We start from the raw sequence: 16,988 nt of genomic DNA on the forward strand, positions 1-16,988 counted from the left end.
TTTGCTGATCAGTACAACTATATTCTTGCATTTCATACTTCCGCTTGCTTACAGTGGGAACCTTATGAAGTAAGCCATTTTGGAGGGTTTGTTCTGTCATTGTTGTGCAATATGTCTTTTCAGCTGTCTTTGTCAAGGGATATCATGCACATTCCGCAGCGGAAGCATGACATAACCCTTAACCTGGATTATCCTGGATTAGCACTCATATGGCACGGTTACGGTAAGATATCTACGGTAAACTTTATTAGCCTCACCGGCACCAAAGGTAAATTGCCCTGCTCAGTACATCATACAGTTCCAAGAATGGTCCATGGAGGCTGTGTTATCCACATAGGCGGCACAGGGCATGTGAGGCGCTCTGTCTTTCGTGCACGCGTCACTCAGCGACCGACGAGATTCACTCAGCATTGCTGCCTCAAAGTCCAGAGCTCGGGATCGTCGACGACAGCATCGTGCAGGAGCGGTTTCCCGACCCTCCGGCGAGGTTCACTGGTCATAAAGACGGCTGCTCATGCGGGGACACGGTCAGCAGCGCTTCATGTCGTAGACGGCGGCACAGCTTGTTGCTCGAGAAGAAGCAGTAGATGAGCGGGTTGGCAACGCTGTTTAGTGGAGCGAGGCTCTGGATGAAGGTCGCAACAGCGACGGCCGCCTGTGTCCGCGGCGTCACGCCATATACCTGAAGGAGGTCGAATACGAAATACGGGCTCCAGCAGAGCACGAACGCTGCAACAAAGGCAATCAGAACTATTATTCGGGGCTAACCAACCCCTTTAAGAAACACCCTGGTTTTAGAATAGAAATACTGACGATTTTTTCGCCCTTAGAAGGCCAACTGCTACGTACCTTTTCTGCGTTTTGGGCTACCATGAAGCGGCCTAAGGTGGTTGCTTGGGGTTTTTAATTGTTTTTTTGCTGCTCAGTCTCGTACAGCGCTAGCTTTTAAGGCATAAAATCTCGGCCTAAACGTAGTAGTGCCTATTGGGATGTCCCCGATCACGTGACCAGCATGTGATCACACGACCACGATGGTCACGCTCCGAAGACTAACTTCGTTGCAAGGAGGTGGACACGTGGTCGAAAAAAAGACGTTATGGAGCGCAGTGAAACGCCTATCAAAAAAACGTCGTGGAGTGACTCGATGGCGCAGTAGTATCCGCCGCACTCATTATGCAGCCGCGAGCGGCGACGTTGAATTTCCGCCGCGAGAAGGAGGGCCAGGGATGAAGCCTGGACTGAGCGTAGAGCTCCGAACACTACACATATGCGGTAAGCAAGAACCAGAAATGTGGGGAGAGCGGATCTTTGGCCTTCTTGGTATTGCGTTTTGACCCATTTATCAGAAATGCCAAGCCTTGCTAAACCGCTAAGCGGTAAGCAGCACTAGGCCTCTGCTATGTCACCGATATGCGGCAGTCCGAAAAGAGGATGAACGTTCTCGGGGCGTTGCCACAAGAAGATTGCATGACAAGGTGCTGAAGTCCATGCAAAATTTTTGTTTTACCGTAAAGTACTCGTTTTATCTTTCGCAACACATAAAATAAGTCGCCAAGCACTTATCGGTGGCACAGCATTTATCGAATATGCTATCAATTCAAAACCACAAGGGGGACCAGTTGTCACTGGTAATCCACATTACCATGGCTGTAATCGTCAATAATTGTTTCCTTGAAAGCTTATACATTAGTATTTCGTTAGAAGCTCATGCTTAATCAAGATTATGATACGTAAAAAGTAGGCGATGAAAGTGTTCATGAGAAGCAGGTACTACATCTAGCAAAGCCAAATGACGTTCTACCAGCTCAATGTGCGGCAGACAAGCCGTGTGTCTCAGATGCTAAAGGGGCACCGTGGACTATGCAAGCCCAGGTCCTACCTTTGGTTATCACCTGACATATACGGTAGAATGCACATTTTCAGCCCCATGCCGTGTGGAAAACTTGAAGCGCGAACCCGCGTGTCACGCCATTTGTGCGATGATGGTTGCTATGAGACAGCTGCCGACAGTTTTTCCAGCGTAGAGTGATTATGAGCTCCTTCTTCAAATTACAGCCTTTGAGGAGGATACCACCAGAGCTAGTGTACTTATAGATGGCGTAAATGCTACGTTTCCTTGGACATTAAACAAATTTTTTCTTAGCAGCGAGCAGATGGCTTAATCAATTTTTGTTGTATAAAACATACCAAAAAGCAAACTTTAGCCTTCATGATTGTGATTTCATGGAAGCAAAATGGAACCTGAAGCCTCTAGCTTGTCGCCATTAATTCCGCAAGGAGCACTTGCTGGCATCGACCTTTAAGGTAAAACTTAGTGGTCTTTTATTTATCCGAAGAAAGAGTGTTGTAAGCTGGCGCTATCGCTGCCGGTAACGAGTACGCTTGCGGTCGATCGCGGACGTCTGCTCAGGTGGTCCAGCGTCCGCCATGTAAAATGTGCGCCATACTTTGCTCCCGTATATTTATATGCATCTTTGGCGGGCATCACAGCGCTTATGACATCACGCCACTAAAACGTTATTACACGGATAATCCGCCGTTCACCAACTACTGCTACTCGTCTCTGACGCCCTGCCAGGTGCGGCGGTGTTAAGGACTACTTTCCTTCACTCCAGAAAACAGTACATCAGGTTCTAGCTGAAAAAAAAAGAAAAATGAAAGTCTGGAAATTGACATGGGGCCGCTTTTTGTAGCGTTTAATTTGCTTCCACTTGGTACTATCCCATGTGTCGCTTATTTTAGGCGATGTAAAAAACTGGGTGTGAAGTCACGTTGGTGGCGGCAGAAACATATACATCATGCCATTGACTTGAAATGCGCCCCACGTCTATGCGGCACTGGCAGAATAGCACCGGTAATAACGCTTAAAAAAGCACGATGATGCGTTTAGCAGTAGACTTTTCCAGAATTTCTGGAGACGTATACTTATTTACCGGATGCCTCCTGCGCACGTGCAGTGACATGGCTGGGGCAAGGTGAGGCAAATGCCCTGCACAGCCGGTGACCTGCACAGCCTGCACCAGCCATGTCACTGCCCTGCACAGACGGCGACCGGTAATACGCTACGTCTATGCCATAGTACGTCTCCGGTATGCTAAGAACGTCTTTTCTAGAGAGGCCTAATCGACACTCCCTCAGTCTCCACAGAGAAATTTCTTCAAGGCTGGGTGATGAGTTCGCGGGGCATGTGGCTGTAACAGTGCAGGACAGGACGCTGTGTCAGCAGGGGCGGTTAGTGGCGGCACCGCCCTTTGATTGGTCGCACCTGTGATCGGTTGTTTGATTTCAAACCCCCCGTTCCTATCGCTATTACGGAAGCCACAGCCAAACCAAAGAAAAACGAAGTAGAACGCCCTGGCGGGCTACTTGGTTCATGTGAAGCGAACAAGTAAAACTGCGCAAAGATGACGGGACGAAAGGCACACATAAGCAAGGACAAGGCGAAGACCATGCTCTTGAGTTCTGATTCTGATTGCTTTGTAGAAACCATCATGAGGTGTGGAGTAGAGCAAGTCCTCTACATCTATAACAAAGGCCTTAGAAGTTGTTAGGATTCCTTTTCCAAAAATTTTCACCAGTTCCAACACCAGCCTGGAGGGGAGTGAGTCACTACACCGACTAGCTAAGAGGCATCACCTACGAAGGAACCAACGTTTGTCTAGCCGCAAGGTGTTTCCTAAAGTGCAAGCGACTGTCATCGCCAACGATCGATTTTCTTTGGAAGAGAACACGACTTATTTTTCCGGCAGCGCACCGAACAACCAAGACAGAGGGTTCCGTCACGGTACAGGGCAGTGTGAACCTTCTAAGAAACATCAAAAAAACGTTAAAAAAGGGACCGACCTTTTGCTTCGAGCCCTCAGCAGGCCGTTCCGAGCTACTTGCCGTGGAGCGACGTGTAGGGGCACTAGTTTCTGACCAGGCTAGAGAAAAGGCTATTCATGACACTGTAGACTGCCTGCTGCGAAAAGTAAGTAGTTTTACTTTACGGAAGGCATTGATGAAGATAACTATGTTCCACCTTAGCGATAATGGCTTAGCAATAATGGAAGCAGATAAGGAGGGCAGCTTCGTTGTCTTGCCGCAAGGTGTGTTTGCGAAGAAAGTCCGGGGATCGCTCTTCAATAACTTCAAACAGATTGAACTCCGAGCCAAGATGCAGAGGAAGTAAGCTGTCAGGCTCCTGGAGCAAATGAACCTGAGTGTTTTCGTGCTGCCTGTCTCAAAATCCTAGAGGGATTATTTTGGAAATGTTTCTCACCGGCAAAAAACACAAGGCGGAATACCCTCCTCGTGCCATTGTTTCGAAGAAAGGGAGCTGGCCACATGTCGTGGGGTCCTACCCGAAACAACACCTCGACAAGGTGATAGGCTGTGATGCTTACCTAATCCGCAGCTCCGAGGACCTGGTGAAAATTCTTGAAAAAAGGAATCCCACCATCTTCTACGGCCTCTTCTATTGACGTAGAGGACTTGTTGTACTCCCAACCTCATGATGGTTTGTACAAAGAAATCAGAGAGAGAATTGAACAACATGGTCTGCGGCTGGTCTCTTTTTATGTGTGCTTTCGTCCCGTTCTCTTTGCGCACTTTTACTCGTTAAAAACAAAAAATGAAACAAATCATTACAAAAATGTAACCTGATCTGTATTAAACAGACCCCAAAAAGCGGTCAATTAAGGAGTAAACCTGAAGGACACGCACCAAACACGATGATTAGCGTCATCTTCACAGTCTTGACCTTTGCCTTAGGAATGACGCCTCGGGAACTAGACCTTCTCGTGTCGTTCTCCATTCCCGGCACGCCTGCACAGAAATACAAACAAATCGAATGCAATAGACATTGGCAAAAATTGCAGAACTTTGTGTTCATCTATATCTTAGAGTAACCGAGAAACTGTCGGTAGAGACTTTCTCTTCTAGGAAAAAATGCCGCTGAAAAGCTTGAAGTGATATGATCATGTAGGCACAAGTAATGGCAGGTAACTTCATTAAAGGTGCTGTGTGTTTTGCTACTTATTGGAGTTTTACTTTTTTATAGATGCAGAGTCTTAAAAATTGGTATTTCACTGAGTATCACGACCTGAGAAATCAAGAGCCAGTTCCTAGAAAGAAATTCAGAATAGTCTTTTAATTCAACGTTATCTAATAAATTACCACTACCACATAACTTTACTTTAGAACAGCTGCCTTGTATACTTATGTAATGTATCTTAAGTCACACATCCTTCGAAATCAGATAGAACACACGTAAAAAAAAAACTATAGTCATCTAGTTAAAGTGGCACAAAATATCCACATGAAAAGCAGCTATAAGCAGTATCTGACAGCTTGCCACATAACATTATCTTAGAAGAAGTCCCAGCTTCTTTATCGCGCGTCTGTCTGCTGCCTTGAGTAAACAGGAAGTTGTTCCACTCAGAAATTAAGTGTCCAAGGAAAGCACCATTGTGCACTATCAAGTTAGCTGGCTGTCTAGCTGTCAGTACAACATAAAGAAATGGCGTTTATCTCAATTCATTACGCACGGTCCAAGAAAACTGCCACTATGTTATCATTTCTTTTTGCTTTATGGAAACGTTAATGGTGCGTGGCTGCTTGGCTTCCTCTGCTGTGTTTAGTGGAAAGCTGCGTACACTGCCTTTATACTTTACCGACCTGGTCTCGGCTGGGTTAATTTGGTTGGGTCGGTTTTTTTGTCTGTGAATGACTGGCGTTTTCATTGTTATTATCCCTTGATATGCTTGACTACAGCGCTCCCCGTTATCCAAGCAATATTCTTGACTTGCCGCGCCCCGGGATGTGTTTATACCCGCGGCGCAACTTGAATATGTGTACTCACACCATTCATTAGACTTTTTTCTCCTCCGCCAGCAAAGTAGCCTTGCTGGTTTCCCTACACTCAGCAGCAATTTCTTGGCGCTCTTTCAGTTTCTTTTCTTAGAAGAACTATTTCTGAAAATTTATTGCGAGCGGCCGTTACGCCTGCCTCTGAAGAGTGGTGGTTAATCCGGAAAGAGATCATTTCACTGCCTACCATTTAAAAGCTTATTCCAGCCATCTCTTTCTTCCTATCAGAGAACATGAAGTAAGCCATAACCGTGTTTGGTAAGATTGTAATTGTTGTGGCAGGTGATACTGCGCGGTTGTTTGTCATCTGAACTTCGCTCAATTTAGCAAATCGACTACTGAGGGTTAGAAATAGCGATGAGTAACATTAAGCGAAAGTGCAACTAAGCAAGATTAACTAAGTATGATAAAGCTTCGCTGGAGGAGGAGGAGGAGGAACAACTTTATTTACGTCATGGCCTAATGGCATCATGACCTAATCGCTGGAAGAAATTTCGAAATCAAGATGACGTGGCGAGCTATGATGTCAGACACAATGACATCTGGCCAAAGGTTTTATTCATAACGCACGGCGTACGCTTTGTAGGCACGGGCTGCCGATCTTGTGCACCGCAAATGCAAGCTAGTGGCCAAGGTTCCATTCTTTTGCGTTGGCCTGAAATCTAAGGTGTTCTAAACCTTCTTTTAAACAGACACACACAAACACACATCGTTGGCGAAATAATAAGGACAATAAATCGTTATTTTTAGGTGTCCTTTTCTCTTGTACGGTGTAAACCTCATGCGATGCCCAGCGCGCCTTTTCGTGTATATTACAGGTGAAAAAGTATAACTGAAAATAAGCCGCAGGCATTATTATTTAAAGAAGATACTCCCTTGTTGTTTTTCGGCAGGTACAATTAAATATGCGGTAATAAAATATCCCACTCTATGTAGAATGAGCAATAAAGAGCGAAATGTTTGGCAGGAAAAATGAATGTCGATATCAAACGGTCCGTCTAGAGCACAAGCAGGTAACCAAAGACGATAAGCATTTGGTTGATTTCATATTTCAGCTCTTAAAATAATGGTTAGAAAGGTTAATCGCCCCTAGGTTTCTGGAGTACGTCGCGATTTAAATAAACGGTGCATACCCTTTTTCAGAACCCTAACTGGCTTTCCTTGCGAGCAGGTCTATGCTGGACGGACTCGCTATGGTTGCCTACTTCGGCTGTTGCAGGGCGTACAAACCTCCGAGAACCTTGCTCCTTCTCCAGATGGTGTGCACGATGACGATGTAGCAAGCAGCGATCAACAGGGCTGGCACGAAGAACAGCGAGCAGGCGACTAGTGTCATGTAGATCTGCCACTGCCACAGCTGCAGCTCGATCCAGCACTGCAGGCGGCCATGCACCACCGCCTCCCGGTTGAGGAAGACTGACGGCAGGGACATGGTAACGGACGTCACCCAGGCCAGCGTCACCAGCCAGCGGGCGCGTTTCCCTGCGACGACAGCGATGTGTTCCCTGCTTAGATCTCTTTGATATCACCAGTCGCCAAAGTTCCCATAGGATCAATTTATCAAACAACGGAGGTTTCATCATGACCATCAGCCTGACTACACCCACTGCAGGTCAAATGCCTCTGCCATGTCTCTCCAATTAACGCTGTCCTTTGCCAGCTGCGGACACCCTATGCCTGCAAACTTGTTAATCTCACCCGTTAACCTAACCTTCTGCCGCCCTCTGCTATGCTTAACTTCTCTTGGAATCCAATCCGTTACCCTCAAGGACCAGCGGTTATCTTACCTTTGCATTACATGCGTTGCCCAAGCCCATTTCTTCCTCTTGATTTCTACTAGAATATCATTAACCCACGTTTGTTCTCTCATCCACTCTGCTCGCTTCCGGTCTCTTAACGTTAAAACTACCATTTTTCTTTCCGTGACTGGCTACATTATCCTTAAGCTGAACCCTTTGCTGAGTACCGCACCATTCGCGCTGAATAATTTAAACTGTGTTCAAGTTGCAAACTTCAATATTGTTGATAAACACACAACCGCCTGCTAAGAAAATCAGTGAAACAAACGCATTTATTAAATCCATAAATATAACAGTTCGACAGAAATATTTAGAGGTAAATGAAGCAAACAAATAAAAACTTTTCAGAAGAGAATGGCTACAAACAGTAACACATATTACTTGCCGCTTCCAGATGGCGCAAACATCCGTAAGCTGCCGGAAGATGGCTACTGAAACTAGTCACTTTTTGAAGTGCAGTTTCGTACATGGTATGATCTAAGAGCGCTGATACCTGTTGACGTCGCTTCCCGAAGTAACAGCAAGCGTTCATTCATATCTTTTTGTATGAGGTTTTGTGGCAGTGAAACAGCTACGAGTAAAATAATAGAAGCACAGTTATCAGAAGACGAAAGGAAAAAATGAGTTGCAGGGCAGTTTGTAATCTATTCTCTTGTGATGCTGCGTACAGCTGCGAAGTGACTAAACAGTGATCTCTTGGCTTCAAAACCGCAAAGCAGTTGAGAAATTTATAGGACAAAGCATCTGCTTTTCATTTAGGTTTCAGCCTATATATTGCAAAGAAATAAAGTTGAATGTACTCATATTGCTTGGGAAGCAAATATAGGGACACATCTTCATGGGTGTAGTTCAGGAGGTGTGCATGGAAAGAAGACATTTGTAAGGAGTGTGGGATAAATATTGCTCTAGTGATGTGAATATTAGCACGCCTACTGGTTCACGGAATGAACGTTTAGCATGGAACCAACAGTGGCAACGCAACAAATCAGCCAAAATTAACCACGCTGGTGCGACAACTGAAACAGAAAGCTGGCAGTGAAACGGAACGACTGCTGTCTCCAGCGGTCGTTGGTTATAAGGATAACCTGCATGAAATCAGCTTTCACCCCTGCTATCGTCCTGCGTATTATAAGTTTACTGATACCACGGGACGAGCAAAGGGCCACCGCATTATATGTCGCGAAGGCGGATGATATGCTCCGCTCAGCAAAGATAATGCGCACGAAACCGATACAGAGCTTGCGAAAAAGAGGGAATTCTTGGAGAACATGTCTCGCGTGCCTTTATCTGCTGTTCGGATGTTCTATTTTTTTTTGGGAGGGGTGGGGGGCAAAATGTTCGTATTTAAACAAAAGATTCTTCCGTGCAGCAAAGTGAAAGGTTGAACATACAGCTTGTATCCGTCCTGACAGTATAAAATTCTGGACACTAGCATATTTGCTGGACATCGAATAACGAGTCCAGGACGTTCCTTTTGACGCTTACTATGTTGCAGTAGACTGCAAGGGTCCACTAAAGAGCAACGCGTTGAATACCCCGGCATTAAATATATGTTTCTGGCATTCGACAACGATTTCTCCGAAATGAAGGCTGTATTGCGGCAAAGCATTCCTATATCGATCATTATAAGAAGATTCTAGATTACTGATATTGCCCTGTTCTCGGCTGATACGTAGCCTTCTTGTTTTTAGGCTACGCAATACAAGAGTGGTACGTAGATAAAACGCAAGCGCCTTGAATGGACATGATAACAAACACGAATAAATCTTCAGAGCTTTCCCCGAACATACATATTTTCATAGCCATACTGTAGTCCCCGCCTTAAGCTCAATGTTTGCCAAAGCGGGATGTGTCCCCCCCCCCCCCCCCCCCGAAGCTGGTTTAAAATCCTACTTGTTATTTTTTTCTTGTTTTGTTTTTCCTCCGTTGCATTGCGGAAATTAGGCTTTTCTTGAAAGCATAATCTGGTTTGGTTGACTGATGCTACGAGACACGGGTATAATGCCCTTGCGTCGCAAGTTTTTTAACGTTATTAGGTTCATCTAAAGCCAGTGCGCACACACATGGTGCTCTCTTCATTAGGAAGCTGACAAACGCTAGCATTAGTTACCAGCACCCTTCTGCGGCTTATACCACGGGAAAATTAAAGAGATATCACAAACCGTGAAACATCGCAGCGCGTATTTGTGTATAGTTTGCGATTGCTTTCTGTTTGATTCATTAGTTGCTCAGCACATTTAATCATCATTCTTCTCTTCCTTAGTCTTAAGAAATATTGCACATTGTTCTCAAGTTACGCTAGGAATCGTGGTGTTACCTGAAGTAGAAAAAATTTTTGAGATCAAAGCTATAATGAAGAAAAGTGCGATAAAGGTATCTCGGCCCAATATTTCTTCCTTCTATCCCTGTTCGCTGCATATTTTAAAGAATATTTATGGTGTTAGTGACCCTGCAGAAATATATCCACAACAAGCGCTACGTGCTCTAAGGTTCGCACATATCGGTTTTCTCCTAATGTAGTGCCGAAAGAACAGATTTGGGTCATAAAAATACTCACAGCTTCCAGAGAAATTCATCGGTCTAGTGATGGCGTCGAATCGATCGATGCTCAATGCGACCAGGACATATGTCGACGAGTAGGTCACCAGCACCTGCTCAGAGCAGAGAACGTAGAGGGAGAATTGAATAATGACTTTTACGGCTAAAATATGTTTGCGATTAGAAAAGAAGAAATGTTTGTACACGCAAGACAATTAGTTTGCACAGGGCATGTGGTAACGCCAGGTGCTGTAAATATTACAGAATTGTATCGATGGCAGATGCCGGGGCTAGCAAAAATCTTTTCCTTCCTTTTTACTATTATTTTTAATAAAGCCGCTACCACCACCACAATTACAACACAATTACAAATATATTCGGCTGACTTAAATCAAACTTTGTTATATATTTCGTGAAACTTAGTTTATCATACTCGGCGCTGCCTCATTGAACAGCATATACTGCGCCGCATGTAATCGCTGATTCATACCCTAGGGACCCTAAATACGTAGTCCACTACAATTATTGTGGCATCCACACCGGTCTTGTCTCTGGAAGTGAACGCACACCAGTGTTGCTAGAAAGACGTTTGGCTTCCGTGCACTAAGGACACAGTGAGAACTTCAGGCATTTTCAGCAATTGGCCATAGCCCGTTGAGTATAGCGCATATAAAGCGCCCTAGTGAAACATAACTTATGAGGCACTCGTAAGAAATTCTGGGAGTAGAGTGTGCACATAGGACGGAAAAATATATGAATGTCTATTGCTTTTCAGGTGTTTTGTGAAGGATTCCTTCAGCATTTCAAATAGTCTTCATGTGATTTTGAATTCATATGAATCAAGTCACAAGGCATCCGTCTGAATTTTTATTTTCGCATATTTGCTGTCTGCGTGGCTTCCATAAACTACTTGTGTTTCGTATAGTTTCCCTATGAGCGACATGAACAACATATGAAATTGTGTAACTGATATCGCACGGAGCGTATCGCTCAGGTGTGCGCGCATAGTTCCTTATTGGAAGCGTTCATGTGATCACGACAAAAACCTTCTGTCACTCCTGCCCCTCGCACACCAGACCGCTGTCGTAATAAACACACGTTTTCTCACCACACCACTGAAATCAGGACGCGGAGAAAGCATTCCTGCTCAGCTAAAAGTGGGAGAGGGCATTTTGCGCAGTCACTCCGGGCCTGTATACAAAGCGATGTGAGGCAGAATGACCTCGACCCACCGGAAGCTATTACAGAGTACCGCTTTCCACAACTCCCGATTTCAGATATATATGGTTTCGCTATCTAGTGTTTCCATGGCAACAATCACATTTTTGATTCCGTGCCTCTCTGCCATCGCAAACTCGTTAATTTGCGTAATAATGCTAAAGACTGAGTTGTTTGTACTCTTAAAATCGACAATGTAGAGTACTAACAAATTACAGATGCAGGAAGCGAGGATTTTCGATCTTCATTTAAGCAGCACCTAGTGAACCTTTACAAGTCCAAGAGGACAGCCGAGAGACATGAAAGGGTGTCACTATATGTATTTTTCCTGCAAGGGCTCGTTTAACTTTTTTGGAGCACTGGATTGTGACATTCATATACCTTTCACGTCAATTAGCACGCGGAAAACAAATGCGGCACTCGGAAATGATTATTTAGAGTGACTCTAAAAAGGCCTAAGGAACTCTGCACAGAGGCAGTAGCGCCATTCTTCGATGTTTCCGGTGTCTTAATCGCACTTGCCATGCAACTCCCCGTCTCGCCCGCGTCAGGTGTTTGCCTACTCTGCGGATGTGAAGAATCCCACAGTGATCTTATTTTCTTTCCGAAAAAGGTCAAAACTTCAGCACGCTCGCAAAAAACAAATACAACCCAATTTTAGCTTGTTTTTCAATAGCTTGCATCAATACCTTCAAAATTATTTGAAAATTAAGAAAATAACTACACATAACGAAAAGAACACGGTCGAATGAGGGTGCGGGACAGTCACAGATCGGTGTTTCTAATCCGTGCCTTTATTTTTGGCGCAGTATCACTGTTAATTACGCAGAAGCGACTCGACAGTCAACGTTTCATTCCTGAGTGGAATAATGGCCGACATAAGGAACTGATACTGAGGCAAAAAACAGTTTCAAAACTTTGCACTATTTATATGCGCGCAGAGCAAGCTCTTATGCGGGCCTTTTTGCCTCTTACGCATTGTAAACTATAACTTTATGACTTTTAGAGGATTGCTTATTTACATAGGCTTAGCTAATTTGCAATCAGTCAGTCGTAGTGATGTGCCTCACCTGTGCGAATTTCACCAGCTTGCAGCCAACGTTCCCGCCGTGCCAGTCGACTGTCGTCTTCCAAATAATGTCAGTCAGCACGCTGACCAGCCCTACACCGAGGTCTAATTGAGGAATAGGGGGTAAGTGGGGAGACTACGTAAGCATCAGGGCTTTGCAGCCGGCCACAACATCCCACAGAGACATTAGCTAAATGTATACACGTGCACCTCAGTGGAGGAATTTATAGAATAGAATAGTCTCTTCGGATGTTACGCGTCGCTTTTTCTACTCAAACCTTCTCTCGAAGTAAACTGTATTACACGTTGCTCAAAAGTAAAGTGCCTACTAGGCGTTACATTTTTCAACATTTGGAGATGTTTTTAGACGAACTTTATGTTGGGCTAGATGGTGCATGTTGTAACCAAAGACTTGTAACGCAATCAAGACGAACACAAGAAAGGGGCACACAGGACGAACGGCTCTGTTGATAGTGGTGTGTGTGAACTGGTATCTGCACGTGCTCTGGTTTTTTCCTTATATTTGCTACGCTGCCAGTGAATAAAATAAGATGAAATTTAGCGCTAGTCCTGTGTGCCCATTTCTTGTGTTCATCTTGATTGCGCTACAGTTTTTGGTTTGATTTGGAGATGTGTTTATCTGAACGCGTGGCTTTTAAATTTTTTATAGACCGCGTATGTGGGCAAATAGGTTTTACATTTCTTACTGCCTCCTTAAGCATTCCTAGTTTCTATAACACTAGTATTTTAAGCCATTCATTGCAAGATCAGGAATGCACAAGGAGCTGCAGCTCCTCCTGGTACTCTCCGCACGTAAAGAAAGCTTGCAAATGAGCTGTACCACAACGTTTCTAAAAATCTTCCGTTTATCACACGAGCAAAATTAATAGAATGTAAGAATAAAAAGGCGCTCAGCTGCAAACATGGTCGTGTTTGACGGTCTTAGACATTGGTTTTTTGCATTTGTAGTTAGTCGCAATCTTCTTTCTCGTTTTTCTCGAAACACTTTTTTTCCATTTTTTTACGCGATTAATTATAACTTTGTCTCTGCTAAAGATGGTATATTGAAACTTATTTATTGCAGATGGTTTACTGAAAAACCAGCGTTTCTGCCCATTCTCTATTTCGGTTTGGTTTAGGTTTGGTTTATGGGGGTTTTACGTCCCAAAGCGACTCAGGCTATGAGAGACGCCATAGTGAGGAGCTTCGGAAATTTCGACCACCTGGGGTTCTTTAACGTGCACTGACATCGCACAGCACACGGGCTTCTAGAATTTCGCCTCCATAAAAATTCGACCGCCGCGACCGGGATCGAACCCGCGTCTTTCGTACCAGCAGCCGAGCGCCATAACCACTCAGCCGCCGCGGCGGTTTTCATTCTCTATTTCACGACGACAATTGGTATAATATTTATTTGGTTCATTGGGCAGCACAGGCCTTTATGTGTACTGCAGCATTAATAAATACACTTGCGATGAATTAGATAACGCTCTGTGGCACAAGATGCTTATTCAGTACAGTTTTCAAATTAAAGAGAAATTAAATTTTCGTCATCCGTCTGACATTTGGATAGGATAAAACAATATCCTTCTTCAGAAGTAATTTTCTGTTTATATTTGCTATTAGAGTTTTTTTTTGAAAAGTGTTTTCATACCTTAAAAAGCTTTCTTTATTAAAATTGTTTTGAACTTATACGAGAAAAAGTTTCCGGCTTAAATAATTTACGCTTTTGTGCGACGTTGCCTTCGTCCTTTCGTCTAGAAAAGAATGGTTTCTCAGAAATGCGATAATTTTCATCGTAGAGCGATCGTTGCCATTGGAACAAAAAGGTTTAATTTCACGCGTCTAGCGCTCTATTTTATCCGCATGCACGAGAGGACGCTCGCGTATCGTGAAATTGCTTCGTGTGTTACTGAATATTCCGCTTCTGTAAAGAGCATTGTGGCACGCGCAATTGGTGCATTGGTTGCCAATGTGATATAACCCACCTCCTGTATAACCTTGTGATGTTCAAGAATGAAAACTGTCGTAAACGGAGTGCTCTTGTTACTCAATTTTTCTTTCTCACCTAGCTACCCAGTTTGAAATTATGATACACAACTATAGTGGTGTTGTCCTACCTGCGATGGCAAGGTGCATGATGAAAAAATTCATGCGCGACTTGCGACCCTTGGGCAGCGCTGCCAGCACTGCACTGTTCCCAAGTACGATGCACGCGAACAGAATCCAGAGGAATGTCAGCGTCTCAACCTGCGGGAAGGGAAAAAAGACATGGCCTTTTAACGTGCAAGCCCACCATCGAACACCTAAAACCACGAGGCATACTTCCGGCTGTTCATTAATGTGTACACTGTAGTGGATAATAATCATGACCCTCAAAGCCATTGCAGCTAATGAACTGGACACCTCATCCGTAAGGAAAGAGGAAGCAAAAAAAAAAAAACCTTAGAAGCAATGCAGCTGGAGAAAGCAAGACATGAGGGCCATGTAACTGCGCACCTGCTAAAATGATGCAGGGCACATTTCCGCACTTCCACCTCAACACTTAAGGTTCTCTAGCGTAGTGTCAGCGTGCAAGAGTGCTAGCATTATTTTAATTCACGAGAAAGGAGATATTCTGGATTTTAAAAATTAAGCAAAGAAAAACCTTCGCGTCTTCTGATTGCAAGGTTTTTTCTAAGGTGATCCTAAAAGATTTAGAGGAAGGTTCGACTGCGGTCTCCCAAACATTAGGCTGGCTTTGAGAAAAAGTAGTGTACAATAAACGTCATTCACAGCATCGTTCAGGTATTGGTAATTCCACCCCAAACTCTTCAGACGTTGCACCAAATGCTGCACTCGTACACCTCCAATATGGTGAAAAAAATTAATTTCTTCAAAGTTTTAGTCTGAGCATGAAATATTTTTGCCCAAAAATATTCATTCGCTAGGAGAGTGCAGTTGGAGCACTTCACAAAGGCGTGGAACAATGTATCCTTCAATAACTGTTAGGAAATACAATTTTTTAGAAAGCGCGCCACTAAATTTGTATTTCAACTTCTAAGAATTCTGGCTTTCAATGTGATTCGGATCATGTGGATTTGTGATGCATAATTTTTTTTGCTTAGAATTTAAATAACGTGTTATAAAATTGTGCTTTTTTCCAATTTTTTGAAATGCATCATCTTGCTTTCGGGAATTAGAAAACGGCTGTTTTCTTTTCGTACATGTCTATTACCTATAACAAAATTACAAGTGATGAAACTAAATATGTCGCAGTAAAAAATAAAAAGAACATTCCGGCATGGGGTCGGAACCGTTTACACCAGTTTATTTCACCACGGGGTAGTTCAAGGAAAAAAGCAAGTTATAGCTGGTAGAGAACAGTTTCTTGCCGCTCATTTCTGAAAATTCATAAAATGTGATTTTTGATTAAAGCGAGAAGAAACTTTTGCAAGGTGGGCTTTCGCGCCGGGAGTTGCATCCTCTCTTGCGGCCTCTTCCCACAGAGTACGCCACTGTCGAGAGTGCAGTTTGACAAAATTAAATGGCTACAAAGAGTTTGCGTGAAACACCACGCAGGCGTAGTGACTCAACACATATCCTTGCGTCTTCCGCAACCACACCCGCCACAAGACACAAAAATCGAGAGCTACAAATTTCTCTGCTTGGCGCTATGAAGACTAGCACGCAGCAGCAACTAAGGTCATAAAGAGCTGCCCACAGTTTTCCGTATCCCCAGTACTGCACGTTGTTAACTTCCTGGAACGTGGCATCCGATCAGTGTCGCCTGCTGTAGCCTTAAGCTGTTTAGCAAAGGATTCTCCTGTTGCGAGAAGCATTTTTGCCAACACAAAGCTGTTGTCTTGAAAACTGAGCACGTCGCGTGAATTCTGGTAGGCCAATGCCTCTTATGTCGTTTTCGAGCCCCCTGTCCGCCTTGGTTTCGTATGTGCGTAGATACACACTTTTCCTTGTGTTTTCATTTTTTGGGCCCTTCTGCCCAAGAAGATATTTTCGCCTGTGCCCGAACATCTCTTGTCAAAACATTGTGGCAGCAATGAAAGCCATGGTGCCTTCGGCTGAAACAGTGGGGGCGTTTCTCACTTGATGCGACCAGTTATTTTGTGAACGCTTAATAACAGCTGCTAGCAGTTTCATTCAAGAGGGAGGCGAAAATGTTTTGAATTGCTGCTGCTTGGAAACTCAGTGAATGACACGTGGCTTCTGAAGAACTAATGTATGAAGAAAAGTAGAATTTCAAGTACGTTTATGAGAACTTCACCTGTTTCGGAGCCTCTTAATTTTCTTGTTTTTCAACGCTATAGTAAACGCAAACTTACGCCCAATGGATTTGTAAGAATTGAAGCCCTGCACTCGCTTGTGGGGAAAAAAAAGGTTCAACACAACAATTAAATACAGTTTTGTTCAGACGAACAATACCACTTCAGCCTGTAATTGTCCATAACTCGCCCCCCACCGCCCCCACCCCCTCCCCGCCTTCCCGGACCGTCCTATTTAGCTTTATGTCCCAG

At 44.1% G+C, this 16,988-nt stretch overlaps 1 protein-coding gene across 1 annotated transcript; it reads right to left on the reverse strand.

Moving 5' to 3' along the window:
• Nucleotides 1-383: 383 nt before the first annotated feature.
• Nucleotides 384-14,674, reverse strand: LOC144101523 (cardioacceleratory peptide receptor-like). Its single transcript, XM_077634695.1, has 6 exons — nt 14,595-14,674; nt 12,476-12,579; nt 10,207-10,300; nt 7,081-7,332; nt 4,705-4,806; nt 384-729 (listed from the first exon to the last, which is right to left on the reverse strand). Exons 1-6 carry the CDS (start codon nt 14,626-14,628, stop codon nt 497-499), a joined length of 819 nt encoding a protein of 272 aa, XP_077490821.1. The 5' UTR covers nt 14,629-14,674; the 3' UTR covers nt 384-496.
• Between the last annotated feature and the right edge of the window lie 2,314 nt (nt 14,675-16,988).

The sequence above is a fragment of the Amblyomma americanum genome, chromosome 8 (assembly GCF_052857255.1).
Source record: "Amblyomma americanum isolate KBUSLIRL-KWMA chromosome 8, ASM5285725v1, whole genome shotgun sequence".
NCBI lineage: Eukaryota > Metazoa > Arthropoda > Arachnida > Ixodida > Ixodidae > Amblyomma > Amblyomma americanum.